General features: G+C 46.7%; 1 protein-coding gene across 4 annotated transcripts in view; it reads right to left on the reverse strand.

Moving 5' to 3' along the window:
- Positions 1 to 16,797, reverse strand: part of Srgap3 (SLIT-ROBO Rho GTPase activating protein 3) — a 235,326-nt gene extending 218,529 nt beyond the window's left edge. For 3 of the 4 annotated variants that reach the window (XM_006237048.5, XM_039108203.2, XM_039108202.2), the window contains exon 1: positions 15,838 to 16,797. In XM_006237048.5, the coding sequence (XP_006237110.1) occupies positions 15,838 to 15,904 (67 nt within the window). In that variant the 5' untranslated portion in view covers positions 15,905 to 16,797. The remainder of the gene's footprint in view (positions 1 to 15,837) is intronic. The other variant, NM_001191975.1, reaches the window with a different exon arrangement.
- Positions 16,798 to 20,611: the final 3,814 nt, after the last annotated feature.

A 20,611-nucleotide genomic window follows, 5' to 3' on the forward strand; every position in this document is an offset into this window, starting at 1 on the left:
AGAAACACCTAAAGAAATGTTCAACATCTTTAGTCATAGGGAAATGCAAATCAAAACAACCCTGAGATTTCACCTCACACCAGTGAGAATGGCTAAGATCAAAAACTCAGGTGACAGCAGATGCTGGCGAGGATGTGGAGAAAGAGGAACACTCCTCCATTGTTGGTGGGATTGCAGACTGGTACAACCATTCTGGAAATCAGTCTGGAGGTTCCTCAGAAAATTGGACATTGAACTGCCTGAGGATCCAGCTATACCTCTCTTGGGCATATACCCAAAAGATGCCCCAACATATAAAAAAGACACGTGCTCCACTATGTTCATAGCAGCCTTATTTATAATAGCCGAAGCTGGAAAGAACCCAGATGCCCTTCAACAGAGGAATGGATACAGAAAATGTGGTACATCTACACAATGGAATATTACTCAGCTATCAAAAACAATGCCTTTATGAAATTCGTAGGCAAATGGTTGGAACTGGAAAATATCATCCTGAGTGAGGTAACCCAATCACAGAAAAACACACATGGTATGCACTCATTGATAAGTGGCTATTAGCCCAAATGCTTGAATTACCCTAGATGCCTAGAACAAATGAAACTCAAGACGGATGATCAAAATGTGAATGCTTCACTCCTTCTTTAAAAGGGGAACAAGAATACCTTTGGCAGGGAAGGGAGAGGCAAAGATTAAAACAGACACAGAAGGAACACCCATTCAGAGCCTGCCCCACATGTGGCCCATACATATACAGCCACCCAATTAGACAAGATGGATGAAGCAAAGAAGTGCAGACCGACAGGAGACGGATATAGATCTCTCCTGAGAGACACACCCAGAATACAGCAAATACAGAGGCGAATGCCAGCAGCAAACCACTGAACTGAGAACGGGACCCCTGTTGAAGGAATCAGAGAAAGAACTCGAAGAGCTTGAAGGAGCTCGAGACCCCTTATGAACAACAATACCAAGCAACCAGAGCTTCCAGGGACTGAGCCACTACCTAAAGACTATACATGGACTGACCCTGGACTCTGACCTCATAGGTAGCAATGAATATCCTAGTAAGGGCACCAGTGGAAGGGGAAGCCCTTGGTCCTGCTAAGACTGAACCCCCAGTGAACGTGATTGTTGGGGGGAGGGCGGCAATGGGGGGAGGATGGGGAGGGGAACACCCATCAAGAAGGGGAGGGGGAGGGATTAGGGGGATGATTGCCCAGAAACCAGGAAAGGGAATAACACTCGAAATGTAAATAAGAAATACTCAAGTTAATAAAAAAAAAAAAAAAAAAAAAAAAAAAAAAGATCGGATGTGAGCTTTGCTTTCCATCCCTATATCTATCTATCTTATAGAATCCTGAAAAAGTCAGGGAGGGGATATTCCCACTACATGGAGAAATAGGGAAATATGACTGATCGCTGCATCCATTTTTACCACACATATCGAAGCACTCAGGAAGATGACAGTAACTCTCGCAGAGCGCTCTTTCTTTCCCTTCACAGTTCATCTGAAGGCTGAGCTTTCTTTTGGGCAGTTTTTTCCAATCAATGTCTTGAGGCTGGGAGAGGAGCTTGCTGTTAGAGCCCACATTTAGCATGCATACAGTCCTGGGTTTAATCCCCTGTGGTTCATAATAAATAAGTAATAGGTTGCAAATAAATATTAAAGCTTCTGTTTTAAAAAATAGCATGCCCTTTTGGAAGTCCTTCAAAATCAAAGACTATGAAGGCTTCTTTTCAAATTCCCTTTCCTACTATGTTCTGTCACTGATATCATGTCTGTCCCTGCCCCACCTAGCCACCAGGGTAAGCCCCATATCAATCAGAAAGAATCACCATATAAACACACCTAACTAAACAGACATACGTTTTATTTTTAACAGAATTATTAGTAATATACATACTCCAGACTAATAACTTAATAGTCTATTTAATTATTAAATTTCTATTTTCAAAAGCACTCAGGGCTGGGGATGTAGCTCAGTGATGGATATGTGAAGCTCTGAGTTCCATTCCCAGCACAGGGGTGGGGAGGTGCCTTTCCATCCCAGGGGCTTTGGGAGCTAACGGTTACCATGCAGACTTGGTCAAGTGCAAGAACCACACTGCACATAACCAGTCCCCAAAATGGCACCAAGAAACCTCTATTCAACAGTTATGAACTGTTATGGTGGAGGACCCAAGTTCCTAAGGAACATGCATTTTGCCCAGAAGCACAAGAAGGGCCGGAAGAAAATGCTAGCAAACAATGTGGAGTCGTTGAATGCACAAGAAGAGGCCATCCGGGCCCCAGGGAAGCCTAAGGGGGCTCAGCCCCAGACACCAAAGAGTCCCAATCCCACACCCCAAGCTTCAGAAGGAGATTTGTGGCTCCATGGCCAAGGCCGGCCACAAGGCTCAAACCAAGGCTGAGGCTGCAGCTTCACCTCTGGTTCCCAAAGGTGCCCAGGCTCCCGAGAAGGCTACTTTGTAGACATCTCCGCTTGTCATTGTGAAGACAGACAACGGGCGTGACCACCCCCGCACTGTTGGCAGATTATAGGTATTCTGTTCCCGACCATGCAACCTGGGATGCAGGTTTCTGGGCTCCACCACCCAAGGTTCCAGTGTGCTCCCCTGGAGCTAGAACTCGGATCTAAAGTTGTTACGTGCCCCTACCAGTTGTTCCAGAGACTTTACTGCAAAGCAAAAGATAAGCTGTCCACCACTTAGAACTTTCTTCCGCCAGCAATCCTGCTGGGAACCTGTGATATTTTTTAATCTCCTTTACAAGAGCTTCTCTGGAAGCTCAGGTTCACAGCCCCAGGTGGTAAACAATGGCACCCCACTTGGTTAGTTAACATTTCCACATTTTTTTTCAAATGCCATTGTGTGCCAAGGATTGTACTAGAAATTCTGATGTGTCATTTTAATACACACACACACACACACACAGTGAGGTATCGTGACCCTTCTTTCTCAAACAGAAAGAAAAACAGTGCAAAGAAAATCTACTGCCAGAACAGAGATATGGCTCATCTGAAAGACAGACCGGGATAGACTGCTAGCCCCAAGCTCTGCCCACAGCGCTTTCAAATTCCCTGTTTTAAACTAGAGTTAAAAGATCGGATGTGAGCTTGCTTTCCATTCCTATATCAATCTATCTTATAGAATTCTGAAAAAGGGGGGAGGGGATGTTCTCACTACATGTTCTGAGCCTATCCTCGGTCTGACTAGTCATGAGCTATGATTCCCATCTGTGCAGTGCACGGTGCCTACACTGTGAGCCCCCTTCCCCATTCTAGATCCCTCAGCATCTAGTGTGACTTTCACCTAATTCTACACACACCCATGATGCTTCTCATCTCTCCAGTTAATCCACGGCTATAACTTCACCCCAGAAACACCTATTCTGTGACTGCACTCACCGTCCCGAGAACAGCTATTACATTGTCCTCTTTCGGGAACTATCCAGATCATTCACACCTGCAGTTGTATTTTTCTCTTAGCAGCACTTAGACCTGCGGATGCCTTAAATATTTGGATGATTTCTGACCCTGTTCTAAATGGAAGGAAGATTCTGTCTGGGTCCTAAAGAGCTCTGGAAATAATGGCTATGACATAAGCTTGGCCAATCTGATCCAGCCTTGCAGATCAATATCAGAAAATCGCCAAGAGCACTTCCAACCGTTTAGATCTGTCTGCTGCAGGTTCTCCCTGTATCTTGCACAGCCCCTCACATAACATTCGGCACCTTAGTAATTACAAGTTACAAGGTGTATTCCCCACAGAATGATAAAGTCTACAAACACAGCAAACCCAGCAGGCGCTCAATAAATACTTGTTAAACTAAATCAACTGAGGTGGGCCACCACGGTCTCAGCGTTTCCATCACACTAACCCGAGGAACACAGTTCTCTGATTCTGGCACACAGAACTCAGGCCTCTGCCACTTTTGAAGCAGAGTTTCAGTGGTAATGTTATGCCACGTAGGAGCCAAAGACACAGAGATGCTCAGCCTAAGGCCTGAACTACGGACCAGGCATGGAGAGAACACCAAAGTACGGTAAGGAACAAAGGCCAAGTGAGAGTTCAAGAAGGATGAGGGCAAAAGACCAATCCATTAACAGATATCTGGGGCCAAGGACTGTTTCCTGCATCAGTTTCCACCAAGGAAAATGTCCCGATGAAACAAAAGCCATCATAAGAAAGCTGAAACATCCTGTCTAAAAGAGCCACTGATCGGGCTGGAGAGACGGCTCATGGTTAAGAGCACTGACTGCTCTTCTAGAGGTCCTGAATTCAATTCCAGCAACCACACGGTGGTTCACGACCATCTGTAACCACCCAATGCCAAGGGTGTGTCTGAAGAGAGTGACAGTGTACTCCATACATAAATAAATAAATCCTTTCAAGAAGCCATTCATCTAAGTAAAGCCAATACAATTGGCCAACAATACTAATGGCTGCACGTCCGACCAAAGCACCTAACCCTGATGGAAAGAGGAATCATCTTGACTGAGAGATTTTAGTCCATCGTAGCCAGGACAACAGGCCAGCAGGAGTGGGGGTGGCAGCTATCCTCATGGTGTAGACAGAAAGCAGACAACACTAGCCTGCACCAGAGGCAGACCTAACTTTCAAAGGCCTGCCCCTAGAGACTGGTTCTACCCACTGGACCCCACCTCCTGAAAGGCTCCACGGCCTTCAAAACAGCATCTCCCAGTAGGGACCAAACTCTCATACATGGTCTGTGAGGGGGCGTGACACATTCAAACCATAACACTAACTCCTGCTTGAAAATGTCATGATGAAACAAGGGCCCAAGAGCAGCCCTGTCATCCAGCCAGGTGTCTGTCATCATTACAAACTAAGTCCTAGAAATGACACCTACCTACGCTTACCGCTTACCTGTCCCCAAGGGAAACTAAAGTGCTCTCTCTCTCTCTCTCTCTCTCTCTCTCTCTCTCTCTCTCTCTCTCTCGTGCTCGAGTGCGCACGCACACACACCCTCTCTTTCCTTCGATGGCACTCCATGCTCTAGAGGGAGTTTTCCCCCTTTGGAGCTATTGTGTCCTGGGAAAACCCAGGCTTTTTGAGTTAGACAGATGGCTGGGGAATGAACTGGTTTGCAGTAAACCATAGAATGAAAATTCTGCCATCCGTGGTGGGAAGAGGATGCTAGGTTGCAACCTCTTGGGGCTTTCTTACATTGCTCTCTCTTGCTGTGATTAAACATCGTGACCAAAAGCAACTTGTGAAAGAAAGGGTTTATTTCAGTTTATAGCTTAGAATCCATTCTGAAGGCAAGTCAAGGTAGGAACCAAAGGCAGGAACCTGAAGCCAGAAACTAAGGCAGAGGCGGTGGAGGAACGCTGCTGACGGTCTTGCCGGCTTGCTTTCTTTTGTCTCCCAAGAGCACCTACCTAGTGGACTGAGCCCTGCCATGCCAATCACTAATCAAGGAAATGCCCACAGGAACTTACCTACAAGGAGCTGTCATAGGTATAGGGACCAGAAGGGAAGTGAGACTGGCAGGAACTAGGAAAGGGGACATTGAAAGTGGAAGGGGAGAGAATAGCTGTGTGTTTGGAAGCAGATCTTAATGGGAAGGCTCAGTTTTATACAGTTTGCTTTTAAAATCTGCAAAGAGCTGGGTCAGAAAGGGTCAGGACAAGCCATGCACCACAATAGAACAAGTTTCAAGCTCCCTTTAACAGTCCCTTAAGAGACCCATCCAAACACACAAGGCCCTCACCTGGGCATTTGGGCACTGTTAGGCCTGCTCCGTTTTAAGCCCTAGGCCTATATTTCTGAGCTGTGTTCTCTCTCTCTTTTTTTTAACTACATACAGATATAAAACAGATTTGACAGAGGACAGACATGTGGGGTCTGGAAAGAAATACACTGAGTACTTGTAGCAGTTACCTCAAAAGTGGATTCTAGGCTCTTCTCCTTCTTTCTATATTTTTCTTTCTTTTCAAAGCTTTTGAAACCACAAATGTATAAAACACCCATAATCACAAATGAAGTTACAAAAAATAAAACTGTGATTTGTGGTCACTCTGTTCATATCAGCATTATTCATACAATCTGAAACACAGGAACAACTCTAGTGTCCACTGACAAACAACAAAATGTCATCTGCCCACATGATGGAATGATAAACCAGCCTTTACAAGTAGGAGCAGTCAGGGTCCAAGGCTCGCCTCGGTAGGTAAAGGTGCTTGCCAAGAACCAGCACAATGGAAGGAGAGAATGAACATTCTACCATATACATACATAAGTTCATTCAGACATAGATACATACATACATGTAACTTAAATTTTTCAAATAAAACTTTTAAAGTAAGAAAATTCTGACAAATGCTACAACATGGGTATGCATTTCCACGCTGGGGAAAATAAACCGAGCCCATATTTCATCGTACCCTGTTCGTGGTCAATGACTCATGGGACCTGTTGGTTGGAAAGTGTTTCAGTCTCTCCAGCTTGGACTCCCATTTCCATACATCAGATGCCTCAGCGTTTCCCAAACACCAGACCCCTTGGTGACCTCTAAGCCTTGTGACCGTTTTATTCTCTCGTCACAAAATGTTTTCCACTACCCCAGAGAGTTGTTATTTACCCTTCAAAAACCTACCCAAAATGTCTTGCTCCTATAATAAGTTCTCCAGTTCTCCAAGGCAACAAGACCCTGACAGTCTTAGCACAGTATACATCATTGCAAGGTCCATTTTTATAACCGTCTTTCTAGAAAACTGTGAGTGTGAAAGAGGAGCTTGAGGAACACCTTGCCTTTTCCATCTTCCCATCTCACATGTATTAGGAATTCCGCTAATAAACTGCATTCGATTCCCTGGAGCAACCCTACCAGAGCCTGAGTCATCTATTAGGTGGTTCTGCATGGATGCAAGCGTTCCATCTCCAGACCCTTCATCTTCTGAGTTATCCCTCAGCTGTGCTGGCGGGAGCCTGGATCTGCTTCATTCTGGAGATAACATCTGTGTAATCACAAAGTCCATCACGTTCGAAAAAGCTCACCTACTGTGAGCACCTGATAAGTTCCCCTACTGTGAGCATCCGGTAAGTTCGCCAGCTGTGAGCACCGTTTAGACACCTCTGCTTACCAAAAAAACACAAACAAGAGACATGAAGTTCTGATTTTTATCTTGCCTCCCTCTGACTCAGTCTTTTGGGGCTGAAATACAAGTGTGAACCACTACTTCAGCATCACTCTTGCAGCTTTAGCTCTAGAGGAAAAAATAAATAACCACAGGAGGGGACTCACTGTGGAGCCTGAGCGCTAGAGAACTCCGGTCAGCTGACTGATGAAGGCAGCTGACCGATGAAGGGCTACTGTGTGACTCTTGGAGGTAACAGATAGCTAGAGAGTTGAGTACCAAAGAGCCAAGCAAGTGGCTATCCAGAAAAGGGCATTCTAGAAAAGGAGGGAATTGGAGATGTTGAGAAATCAGCAGAGGAATCAGACCTACGAACCAGGAAGTGAAAACTGGAGAGAGCAGATAGTCAAGGGAAGAGATAAGGCCATGGCTTTGTAAATCCAATCTAGGGTCCTCTCTAGTGGACATTACTGAGGGGTTTTAAACAGAGGATATCCGACTTCACTGTAAGGACATCTGCTAGATGCCCTGGGGTTGGGGGACAGACCATGGGAACAAAAGAAGAGAGGGAGACCAATTAGAAGTATGGCTGTCTATGTGGATGAGTCTGTCTCCTGGAAGTCATTTGGTAGTATCTGGAGAAATGTTTGGTTGTCACAAACTGAGGCAGGTTGGTCACTGATATCTAGCAGACGTAGGCTACATTATACAACTACATTCTCTCAACCAAGAAAGACCCAGGTCACATCAATCCCACCAAGAGCTGATCAATGTCATACTGTGACCATGAAGAAATAGTCAAAGGTTTCCTATGTATTTCCTAAGGTCACGCCTGTCCTTTTTCAATCCAGAGCACATTGCATTTTCAGTCAGCTCAGGGATAATATGGAGAGAGAGCCAGTTCTGGACTTTGAGCTTTTAAGTGCTTAGTCCTAAGAAGAGAAGAAAGAATGTGGGTAGGCCAGAGATGGAGCTCAGTTAGCACAGTGTTGGCCTACCATATACAAGGCTCTGGGTTCAGCAAGGCTGAGAATACATGAGTCCCTGTCTAAAACAAAACACCAGGAAAAATGAATGTCGACGTCCTTAAGAGGCCTGGGAAGACCTCAGGACTAAGTGCTAAGATGCTTACTGTGCACAGGAGCCAAGTAGTTCCTGATGCTCAAGCTGCAGGGGATCTGATGCCCTCTTCAGAAGCCTTAGGCACCTGCACTCACACATATGCATACACACACACACACACACACACACACACACACACACACACACACAAATATGAGGCATGAGGATCTCACCTTTCCTCTTGTTTTATGCACATATGCACATGCATGTACAAGTCTTCAGATAAACATTTCCTATGCCAGAGAAGAGAGTTAGTAAAACAATGTGAATGTAGAAGTCATGGGTCTATGAGAAAAAAGCTTTGTTCTCTGCTCCACCCACCACAAGGGAAGGAAGGTGTAGTGGTTACCAAACAGATTGACATGAACTAAAAAGAGACAGAACCTATGTTTGAACAGAGATCACGGCTCACACAGGGACAACCGAGATGGACCAAGGACAATCATCCAGAGTCAGTATGCATGTGATTGACATGATGTCCCTCCGTCTCTGAGGAAAGTGGACATCTGAAGGACAAACAATGATTACTAACATGGACTAAGCACTGAAGACCCAAGTTATCACCCCAGCTTGGGTGACAAACTCGGACTGACAGTACATTATAACCAACGATCCACAGTCGCTCTGGATCTTAGGCCATGATCCTACAGGAATCAGTAGAGAGACCCCAAATTGGCCCAGATGTATCTCTGTCACCACCCAGAAAAACAGAGACACTGCCTGGAAACCAAGTGACAGAAGAAAGAAAAGAAAGGATATTTTTTATGCCCCTGAACTGTGGCCAAGGTTGACTTACTCAGAGCTGCAGGGGTCATGGGCTCCCCAGTTTTTATCTACACAGTTGTCACTGAGCACAGATCATAGAATTCTAGGGGCAGTGCAAAGTCCACTCAAGACACCTTGAACATCTCCTACCGCCATACACATCGCACTGTTACACACAGACAAACCCACTCACACACAGCCTACAGGCAGCACGTGTTGATCAGGACACAGCTGTTTCCAAATTGCCATTTAAGTCAGTAGCTGAGCACTCTGCAGTTGAAAATGTCAAAGCTCACATGTTGTAAGTGACCACAAAGCACCACATTGACATTATTTAGCAGAACTGGGCATGCATTTGTTTCCCTCAGCCCCTCTTCAAACTGCCTCCTGAGGGAAGCACTGTAGGAATCAGGGAATGGGGTAACAGACAACAGAAGACATGGATAATTCATGAGCTGTACGGGCTGACCTGGTTCAAACCATGAACCAAGGAAGGATCTCCCAAACCAGTTGGGGAAAGAGGCTTTCAGGATGAACAAAGTTTGGGGAGAAAGATCTGACTGTGCAGTTCAACCCTAACACGGCCAAAGATGTCAGAAGCCCGAGGGAAACAGGCCAATTTCATCTGGCTTATCCTAGAATTGGAACACAACTGTTTTCTTTCACCCAACACACCATGTTGTCCCCACCAGCATCTTACCTTCCTGTGCCGGTGGAAATTGGAAAGTGAATTCTTTTCTTGAACCCAGCTTTGCAGGGTTCCCTGAGGAGTTTAGTGCAATTGCTTTTATTTCGCTAAACTTCGTCTCTTCATCTGGAGAACTGGTGAGCCTCTTGCAGAGATAGAGGGGTCGCAAAACAAGAGAAAATGCAATTGCCTTCCTCCACTAACTAAAGCTCTGTGGACCAACACATGGCCAATAGCAGGACCTACCCAGTGGGTGGGTGAAGGAATTAATGGAAGAGGAAAACCCTCAAGAAATGGTCAATATGGATCTACTGATGGGACAGCTAGAAGGAAAGCTGCACCCCATCAAGACTTGTGCAAGACCTACTAGGTCCCAACACACCCTTCACCAAATCTCTACTAACAAACACCAGAGACAAAGTAGGGAAGCTCAGCAAACAGGAGTATTTCTTCGCCCAGTAAAGCACCTCCTCTCGATAAAACAGGAAGTATGATATTCTTGTCCAAGTGTTTGTATCCTCCAAAATGCATATGTGAGCCCACCTGACCCCCAATATAATGGTACTGAGAAGTGAGGTCCCTCCAGATGTGAGTGCACATGCTCTGAAGAAAGGGCAGGTGAGCAGACAATAGGATCCAGCTGTGTAGAAGCCAGGATGGCCTCTCACCAGAAACCTAAGTTGCTGGCACCTTGATCTTGGAATTGCCAGCCTCCTGAACTAGGAGAAAGAGGTAAAAACCACACAGCCAGTGTGTACAGTCCAGGCTAAGGAAGGTGGCAAAGGAACCACGTCCCAATCACTCTCAGCCAGTTGTACACTAAGCACACTGAAAAAACAAAGATGGCTCCATGCATTTTTGCCCTTGGGAGTTCATAGGTGAGGGTCTGATCTTTAGATTTTGATGAAGAGTAATAATGTTTAGGGTAGAGAGGCAGAGGGAGGGAACTGTTCATTCTGCCCTGAGAGAGCTGGGAAGGCATCATATGAGGAGGAAGGCCATCCCAGCAGCCTTTAGAAGGTAATGGGGTAATTGAACTGACAGAGTGGAGACATTGGAAGAAGAGAAAAGGCAGGGATGGGGAACAGTTGGTGGTAGAGGAGGAGAGTGAGGCATTTGGGGAGGGGGAAGGGAAGCCATCGACTATAGCGATAAGATGGCGGGGTCTGCCTTGGAAAAAATGACAAAGTTAAAGAGGAAGGTGGTGGAGGCTACACACCCAGGATCTTTACAGTCTTCAGCTTAAAGGCCACAAGTTGTGAGCTGGTGGCCAAATGGGCTGCCTCGGCCCTATTTCACCAATGTGTTTGGCTAGAGAGGGTAGAATTTTTAAAAGTTGGGCCATCATTTAAACAGCCGAGAGATTCTGTTTCAGTTTAGCTTTCCTCCCAACAGTGGGAGAACTGCCACTCACATTCTAGCCCGTCAATGACAAGCTGGAGAGAGCAGCACTTGTGCCTCTAAAACTGCCCTGTTGGCCACAGTCCCCACTGCTCCACACAATTCCACCCCATCTAGCGTTCTTTCCTTCTTTTATCCTGCTGAAATGCTTGAAGAGCCTAAGGAGGCTCTCCAGTCATGCTAAGACACATAGAGGAAGCTCTTATGAAATGCCACGCAAGGCTTGAGGACAAGATCGATGCTCGATGTTGGTTGAGTGAGTATGTGACCGACTGAGTAGTATACACTCCTGAATGCATATTCTTCTTTGCCCATTTTTTTTTCAGTTCTACTTTTAAAAAGCTGGGATAGATATGAATGTTCCTAAAGCCAATCACCGCACTCCTGTTTCAATTCTCTGTTGGGCTGAAACGGAACGGGAACATGGTGAGTGAACGTGACCATTATGTCTGGCAGCCAGAGCAATTAGAGCTTGGGGTAGGGAGAATTCGGCAGATAAGATCCCCAAATGCTGTCAGTGATCTCCAAGGGAACTGTGGAGGACAGCAGGATGCCAAGAAGCTGGAGACTGGCAAATGTTCTGATTTTCAAAAATGGGAATAGGCGACAGCCTGCCAGTTTCCTGCTAGAGAATGTAATGTCACTCTCAAGCAAGGTTCTCAAGCAGATTGTAAAGGAGCACCTAAGACAGGAAGTTATGTCTGTTTGGAGCCCGTGTCAGGAATCAAGAATGAGGCTCGCTCAAACTCCTCCCAACACCTAGCCTAGGGATGCACAGTGGACATGTGTGGCGAAGGCAGTGAGCAGAGCCAAAGGGCTAAGCTAAGACCTGGGATATACTGGTAGAACTGTTACAGGCGGCATAAAAGAGGGACAGCTGGTGTCCTTCTTCAACCATATTGACAAAGTCCAGAAAGTTAAATCCTTGGGACATCCCTTTAGAAATCCTCTTTAAAATCATGAAGCTCCCCTGCAAGGACCTGAGGCCTTGAAAATTGAAAACGTGGGCAGGCTTAAAAGTGGCAACAAATGGTTGCACTCAAGTATGACTGTGCGTCTGGACAGGATGTGTGCCCTCAGGTCTATCATAACTGTCACCAACCCTTCTACCACCGTCAGTAAGGTGTGCCATCTGCCACGAGTCATCTTCCTTCTACCCCAAAAGCACCCAACACATTGAGATTTGCAACCCAGGAAGCAGTAGACCTAAGGTGAAGGAAGGACTGGGGTGTAGCTCCGTTGGTTGGTCGAACGGTTCACTCACCATGCAGGAAGCCCTGGGTTCAATCCCCAGCATGGCATAAACCCAGTGTAGTTATGCTGTGACCCCAGTATTCAGGAGGTGGGTGAGGCAACGGGATGAGGAGTTCAAAATCATCCTTGGCTAGACAGTACAAGGTTATCCTGGGCTACATGAGACACCCACACACACAGCCCCCAAATACACAAGTGAGGCAATGAACACAACAAACAGTAGTGGCTCATGTTACCAAAGCAACAGGAAGTTACCAAAGCAACTGCAGTACAGTCAGGGGCACAACTGGAGGCTCCCAACCCCCAGGAGTGGGCAGTCACAGAGTTGTGTCTGTCCTGTTCTAAGAAATCTCCAAGAAGAAAAACCTATAGAACCATTAGGTGATACTGTCTAAGGAAAAAAAAAACATTCCATGAACCACAACTTGCTGAACATAAAGTCTATGAGCCTAGAGGATGCTGGGTTTTCTATCCCTGGAATACACGAGCATAGGTATACAGTCAGATTCAGGCATCTGGGAGTCAAGAGAAGGCTTGAATCTAAACATGTCTACAATGGAAATGCTATTTGGAAGTATCTTTCCTTTGTTAGTCAGTGAAAGTCAACATCACTTCGAAAAAATCAGAAGTTTCCCCCACAAAATTCATGAGATCTGTCTAATAGAGTAGACTGTTTGCACCAACCTGGCCAAATGCCAGGAAGACAGTCCCTGGCACAAAGCATTGTTTTTGCTCATGGATCAAACATTCCTCAGAGACAGGCCACAAAGGCCGAGGGAGGAAAGTAAGACGGGAACAATGGGACGCCATCAAGAGGCCACCAGTGCCCAGCACAACACTGCCATCTGCTACTGACATCAATCCTTCAAGGGGAAGTGTCAGCCAGACAATGTACCAGGAACACAGGCCTGGGAAGATACCGGCCTTGCGACCTTGGGTAAGTCATTGAACACTGCCAGGCCTCAGGTCCTTATCTCTGAACCTGGGCTCACACTAAGCCTTTTGTACACCACGTGGGTCAAAAGCAGTGGAGTCTGGGACTGAGCCCCAGAACCTGGAGGTCCCTGGGTACATCGACCCTTACCAGCAATTAACAAAGACGGCTGTGGATGGAAGCTGGGGCCTGGAACACGCTAGGCAAGTGCTCTACCTGAGTATATGCCAGGCCAGGCCAACAAATAACCCGTTGGAAGGAAAGATGTCAAAGGCCTCAGGTACATCCGTCCTATGATCAGAATCTTATGGACGCCAACTACAGGTGAAGAGAAAAAATTAAAATCAACCAGAGTGTAAAGACATCCAGAATCTAGAAGAGACCAGATCTTTTGGGCTAATTTCCTGAAGAAATTCATTGCCATCGCCTCGTATGTGCTGGTCAGTCGTTAACATAAAGGTTAAAAGGTGAAAGGAAGAGAATTTGCTGGAACAACTGATGCTTGGTGGGTCCTCAGGAAAGGTTGACTGCCTGGTGCTAGCAAGCCTTTAAAGAGGAAGTGAGCAGATTTCCAACCAAAACACACTGTCTTGTCTAACATAACATTTTTTTAATGGGAATCTCAATTTTAAAAAATAGTAGTCAAGATAGTCTCAAAACATATTTGTGTGTGTGCATATATATATATATATACACACATATGTAATGGTTTTGTGTGTATATATGTGTGTGTTTTGAGAATATATGTGTGTGGGGTTGGGGATTTAGCTCAGTGGTAGAGCGCTTGCCTAGCAAGCGCAAGGCCCTGGGTTCAGTCCCCAGCTCCAAAAAAAAAAAAAAAAAGAAAAAGAAAAAGAAAAAGAGAATATATGTGTGTATGTTTTGAGAATATATATATACACATGTGTCTGTGTGTGTGTGTCTGTGTGTGTGTGTGTGTGTAAATTTACTCCCTAAAAAGTAGATATACAAAATTGAAAATCAGTTTTTGTTCTGAATGGCTGGGTGAATTCCAGTCCCTGGCAGCTAAAGGGCTTGTTTCTCAATTGTCGGCAAGGCTGATACATTTAAGTCTCTGTTTCTGACATTGAGCTGAAAACTAAGGAGGAGGCCAGGGAAGAGGAGCGATCTCTCTTCCTTTATCCCTGGGATCTACCCGGGAACGGTTAACATCCTGCCTGGGCCCACAACCAAAAGACAAGGAAAACACAAAGCCCCCACCCCACCTATGCCTGTTCTCCAAAGCTTCCCCCCAATTCAGAAGGTTAAAAGCAGCACAGACAGGACAGACAGACAGACAGCCTGAGGCTACTGGCTTCCTGCAGCATGGAGCCTTCTGGCAGCATAGAAACAGGCGTGGCATCCTCTGGTCACCAGAACCTCAAAGCAGTACCCTGCTCAACAGCCTCTAAACCTGGTCTCCACACCCACTGAAGATGCAGTTTGCCCGCTGTGTGAGAGCACAACACACCCTGTGTCGCAGCAAGGAGAAGCAAGGACTGGAAAGAAAATGGGTGCTTAGGGCCACAGCAACTTCTCCCTGGCATGGGCTCTGCAGAGCAAGGAACCTTCAGCTCTCCCTGCTGAAGCTGTGCTTAGAAAGCCTGAGGGTGAAGGAAGCTCTCCGTCTAGCCTGAGGGCAGACACTGCTTGCCTTCTTTCAGCTGTGCAACTGTGGTCCTTCTCTTCCTCTCAGCTAGCAAGGATTTAGGGAGCGGCTTCTGCACAAGTGTGGGTTCTATGCCACCAAAGCTGGAACCAGCGAGCACCCAAAGGTCATCTCACTCTCCTAGCATGCAGACTTTCCCCAGAACCACAGGAGCCACGCAGCACCTACCAGTCCAAATTGTACACTGAGGTGTTGGCTTTTAACCAAAGCTGATGACCCAAAACACCGGTGGACAGAAGGACCAGGCTGCACGCTGGAAGATGATACATTTTCTGCACAGAACTCTCTTTATGCTTAAATGCCTGCATTAGTCTGGATCAATATGTCCCATAACAGATAATCCATGGCAACTCAGACCAGGCAAGAAACACTGACAAAGAAGGGCTACTTAAGGATGCTGTGTGCACCCCCCCCCACCTCCCGCAGCCCATACTCATGCATTTGAATTTCAGCCTAGAGAAGGCAGCAGAGGCAAAAACAACCACCCACAAAAGCTAAAAGAAGGGATGGGGAGAGCAGATCAAAAAAATATACATAAATAGCAAAGGGCTTTTGCAGGGGTAGTGGGAGGAGGAGACCTTGACTGTCAAAATGGCCTTAGAGTGACATATCACTGTCAAGATGATGGAGTACCGGCGACACTCCTAAAGTCCCTTCCTCACACACCTGCAATGCAGAGAGTTCTGCCCTTTCTGTAATTCATGCTCCCAGCCCAGGCGCTATCTGCAGTGGGAGCCAGTCTGGACTTGTGCAGCCAGCACCCAGCACCGTTCCTCCTTACAATAAGATTACTGCTGCATAGCAACTTCTTGAGAAGGCAAGGAGGCGAAGGGAAAGACAGCAGAGGGAGAGACAGAGAGGGGAGGGAGGGAAGGCAAAGTCCCTCAGCCCCGCAGCTCACCTTTTATTTGGGCTTCATATTCAGCAATGATCTCTTTGTCTTTCTTGAACTTAGTTTGAGATGACATCTTCCGATGTGGCAAAAAGAACTGACAGGCTGCTTGATTTATTTCTCCTTTTCTTTCCAAGTCCTCTCCCAAGCCTGGGTAGTCAGTCACACAGCAATGGTTGATTTCACAGGTTTCAGGGCTAATCTCTTTTACTTGGCTGCAGAGCCAGGGGTTGAAATCCTTCTACTGGGAGGAAAATGCTCTCTGCTGGCAGGGAAATGGCTCTAGTGGCTTGCTCTGGTCAGCTCCTCTTGCAAAAGAAATCACCCTGGGAGTACCATAACCTGCCCCAGATTTCCAGGATTTTTCTTCCAAAGTAATAATAATAATAATAATAATAATAATAATAATAATAGCAGCCAAGAGCACACACAAACACACACACACATACACGCACACACACACAAACACATTCACGAGTGCACACACACACACACTCACCCAGACACGCTTCCACGCAATTGTGCTGTGCACACACCCATCCACACCACAAGCGCGCGCATACACACACGCGCGCACACACACATACACACACGCGCGCACACACACATACACACACACTCTCACTCACACACACATCCACAAGAGGCGCGGCGCCTCCAGGGTCGTGTGGCCAGTCTCCGGTTCGCTTTGGAAGGCTCTGCTAAGGAAATGGTCAGGTTGCCAAAGGACCGGTCATCTCTCATCCTCCCTCCGGTCGATCGGCGCCTCGGGTCTGCTGTCCGGTGAGGATCAAAACCAGGAGAGGGAGAAGGAAGTTTTCTGGCTGTAGCGTTTTAGCTCCGCTGGACCCAGGGCTGGACTGCTCACCCTGCAGGGCTGGCTGAGCTCTCCCCCACCGCCCTCGTCACTAGACTCCGCCTCCTGGATTTTATAACAACTGACACATTGTAGCCTACAGGAGAGCTGAACTGCCTGCAAGCAAAAAGGGGAAGAAACGCTCACAAAAGGGAAGGCGGCAGGAGGGGGAAAATCAGGTTGGGAAGGCCTGGGAGGCTCCTGCAAACTCCAGCTAGTAGTAGTTGGGCTAGAAATTTCCTAACAAACATTGGAAGATTCTTATCTTTGCTTCGTGAAAATGAATTCAAGCCCTCAAACCAGCCACTATATGACGAGTTGTCACTCTGCCTGAGACTCCAGCAGAGGGCCTGACACACGCAGGGACAGCACTGATATTTTTGAAAGAATTGCTTGATAACAGGGACAGTGCCAGAGGTTTCAGTTTAGCAGAGAGATCTGGCAGGGAAGGCTGCCTTCAGAAGGGTGGGACAGCGCCATTCCCCTTCCCTGGCCTCAATTTCTTTATCAATAAAATAAGCTCTCTTTGGAGACTTTTTAATTGGACAATTTCAACAAATACATCCGAAAAGCTTACTAAAGGGCCCACTGGTGTTCTAAAGGCAAGAGACTTTATATGACAATGAAACAACTTAACTACGTGATGAAAGATAGAATGGGTGAAAATGACAAGTGCTAAGAAGAATTGAAAATATTACAGAACACAGGGCACTGCAAATGGAAAAGACTTTTGGGGGGATTGACTAACAGAGTTCGGCCCAGTACCTGTGCACACAGTAAGCCCCCTATAAATAGTAGTAACTATGGTAACCCCAGCATCCTGGGGGGGGGGGTTTACATCTCATTTAAGTACCAAAGTGTCCTCTCACAAGTGACAAAGCACAAACCTACATATTGGAAAATGACCTACCAGGGTACCAGCATTCCAACCCAGACAACAGAATCCACCAGTGGTAAAGACTCAGTAGGAGTCTCCAGCATTTCATTAGAGAGTCCAAATCTCATTGGCATTTCAGAGTCCAGTGTGGTGGGTCAAACTGATACCAAGTACAGTAGGATGATGGATAATAAACTGTCAGGAGGGAGTCTCGTCCCCCAAGAGTTCACTGAGAGAAACTTCCATCGCTTTCTCAAACTAGGTACATCTTTCACTACTCCTTCTGGAATGACCCAACGTGTAATTTGACTTGGGTTTAGAAATGAACAGATTGGGGTCGGAGAGATGGTTCACTGGTTAAGAGCACTGACTGCTCTTCCAGAGGTCCTGAGTTCAAATCCCAGCAGCCACATGTAATGAGATCTGATGCCCTCTTCTGGTGTGTCTGAAGACAGCTACAGTATACTTATATATAATAAATTGATTAATTAAAAGGAAAAAAAGAAAGACATGTTATCCATACCACTGGCCCCTAGGAGCTCCCCAAGGGAGGGAGGGAGTAGCTAGAATGGGTGTTAGCATTCTGCCTAAGCTCCACCCCCACAGTTACCTGGCAACAGCTAGATATGCTCCACCCCCACAGTTACCTGGCAACAGTCAAGTGTGCCTGACACTATAAAAGGGGCTGCCTGCCCCCTCCTCACTCTCTTGCTCTCTTACCCTCTTCCCCCTTTGTCCTTTTCTCTCCATTCCCCTTCCCCCTTCTCTCCATGTGCTCATGGCTAGCGCCTCTACTCTACTCTTCTCTTCTCTCTCTCTCTCTCTCTCTCTCTCTCTCTCTCTCTCTCTCTCTTTCTCTTTCTCTCTGCCCTACCACCCTCTTAACTCCCCTCCCCATACCCTGAATAAACTCTGTTCTATACTATAGTCATTGTGTGGCTTAGGGGGAAGGGATGTCTCAGCATGGCCCCGCTCAGGCATCCCCTTTCCTCAGACCTCCATAGAGCATATGCGAGCAGTGGGCCAGCACGAAGGGCTCAGAGGGGAATGAACAGAATCTGCTTGACAGAAGTCCACCTGGTGAATCATACGCTTATTATAGCTCTGGACACAGAGACAAGAGGTCACGGAGTTCATAAGCAGATGCCACAGCCCACATCCTCCTGCCTCACCCTTCCCTGGGACATGTAGGCCCTCTGCTATGCAGAAGCCACAAGTGTCATTAGAGGAAGATATGCTCAGAGATTAACCCCTCTGTCTTAAGCCTAGATCCTCAAAGAAAAATGGAGTCAGGGCAGAATGCCCTGGAATGTGCACACGCAGCTAACCAGATTCCTTCCTGCCTCTTCTATGAGCCTGGAGCCTGTAAGACTAGAGCAGGTGACTCTGACTGCTCTCTGTGGCTGCCGGGAGCAGGAACCCAGTAAATGGCAATTTCGACCATGAGGAGAATTTTTAAACCACACACGCCTGTCGGAGATGCACACAGAGCACTGGGCCATGGGAATGTCCCAAGAAGCCATGAGATAATAAAGCGAGATGTGTCAGAAAGTGCCTGTTGAACAACAAGGGCTGGGTTTCTGTCTCTGGAAGGATGGTGATTTACAGTCTGGCCTAGCCACATCCCAGCTGTGTGGCCTCCATAAGTGGCCACCATGCCTTCTCAGAACTTCAGTGTTCTCGTCTACCAAATGACAGTTCCACGGGGACCCCACCAAGGGGCCAAGCATCAGAGCTGGGGGCTTCACAGACACTTGGGACATGATCAAGTGAAAGAGAAAGAAGAAAAGAGGGAAGGGAAGGGAAGGAAGGAAGGGAAGGGAAGGGAAGGGAAGGGAAGGGAAGGGAAGGAAGGGAAAGAAGGAAGGGGAGGGAAGGGAAGGGAAGGAAGGGAAGGGAGGGGAGGGAAGGGAAGGGAAGACTCATATAGCCACAAAGTTGTCCGCTATCGATGAACCTATATTGCCTCAAATCTTCTGTTCCTGGGAAGAGGTCAGTGTGGCCTAGGCAGGCCCTGCACTGTGGCCTCATCTTGTCCCTTGGGTCTGGGTCACTCAGACTGTTACCCTTCTGCAACAACCCTCCAAATGGCCTTGTTCTTTGTTGAATGAAACCAATTGCTATTGCCAATGTTTACTCCTCATAAGCCAATAACAGAAACCAGTCCCCCTCACCATAAATTTGTAACTGAAAAAGAGCAAAACCATGTGATTTGATGGGTGTCCCCACCCCCAACCAAGGATTAGAACCGTCCTGGAAATATTCTATTTCCCTCCGATTGGACTCCTGAAGTACTTTAGATATGCCTCAATGGTACTGAGATTTTATTCTATTCTATTTTTTTAAAAGATTTATTTATTTAATGTATATATGAGTACACTGTAGCTGTCTTCAGACACACCAGAAGAGGGCATCGGATCCCATTACAGATGGTCATGAGCCACCACGTGGTTGCTGGGAATTGAACTCAGGACCTCTGGAAGAGCAGTCGGTGCTCTTAACCACTGAGCCATCTCTCCAGCCCTACCTATTCTATTCTATTTTGTTTTGTTTTGTATCCATGTTTGCCTGCTTGCGTGTGTGTGTGTGTGTGTGTGTGTGTGTGTGTGTGTGTGTGTGTGTGTGCCTGGTACATGCCTGTTACCCAAGGAGGCCAAAAGAGGTGTCAATTCCCTGGAACCGGAGTTATGAGCTACCATGTAGGTACCAGGAACCTAACCTGGGTTCCCTATAAGAGCAGCCAACAGTTTTAATCAATGTACCAAAGTTACTTTTCAAAAAATGACTTATTTATTTTTACTTTATGTGCGTTTTGCCTACATACAGGTCTATGTGAGGGTGTCAGATTTCCTGAAACTGAAGTTACAAAGAGTAGTGAGCTGCCACGTGGGTATGAAACAACCCCAGGTCCTCTGGAAGAGCACCCAGGGCTCTTAACCACTGAGCCATCTCTCCCGGCCCTCAAATTTTACTTTTTTAGATGAGAGCCCAGTAGATCCATATAGATCTGATAGATACAAGTCTTTGCTAGAACTCATTAGGTCTGGTGG

The sequence above is a fragment of the Rattus norvegicus genome, chromosome 4, assembly GCF_036323735.1.
Source record: "Rattus norvegicus strain BN/NHsdMcwi chromosome 4, GRCr8, whole genome shotgun sequence".
Taxonomy (NCBI): Eukaryota; Metazoa; Chordata; class Mammalia; order Rodentia; family Muridae; genus Rattus; species Rattus norvegicus.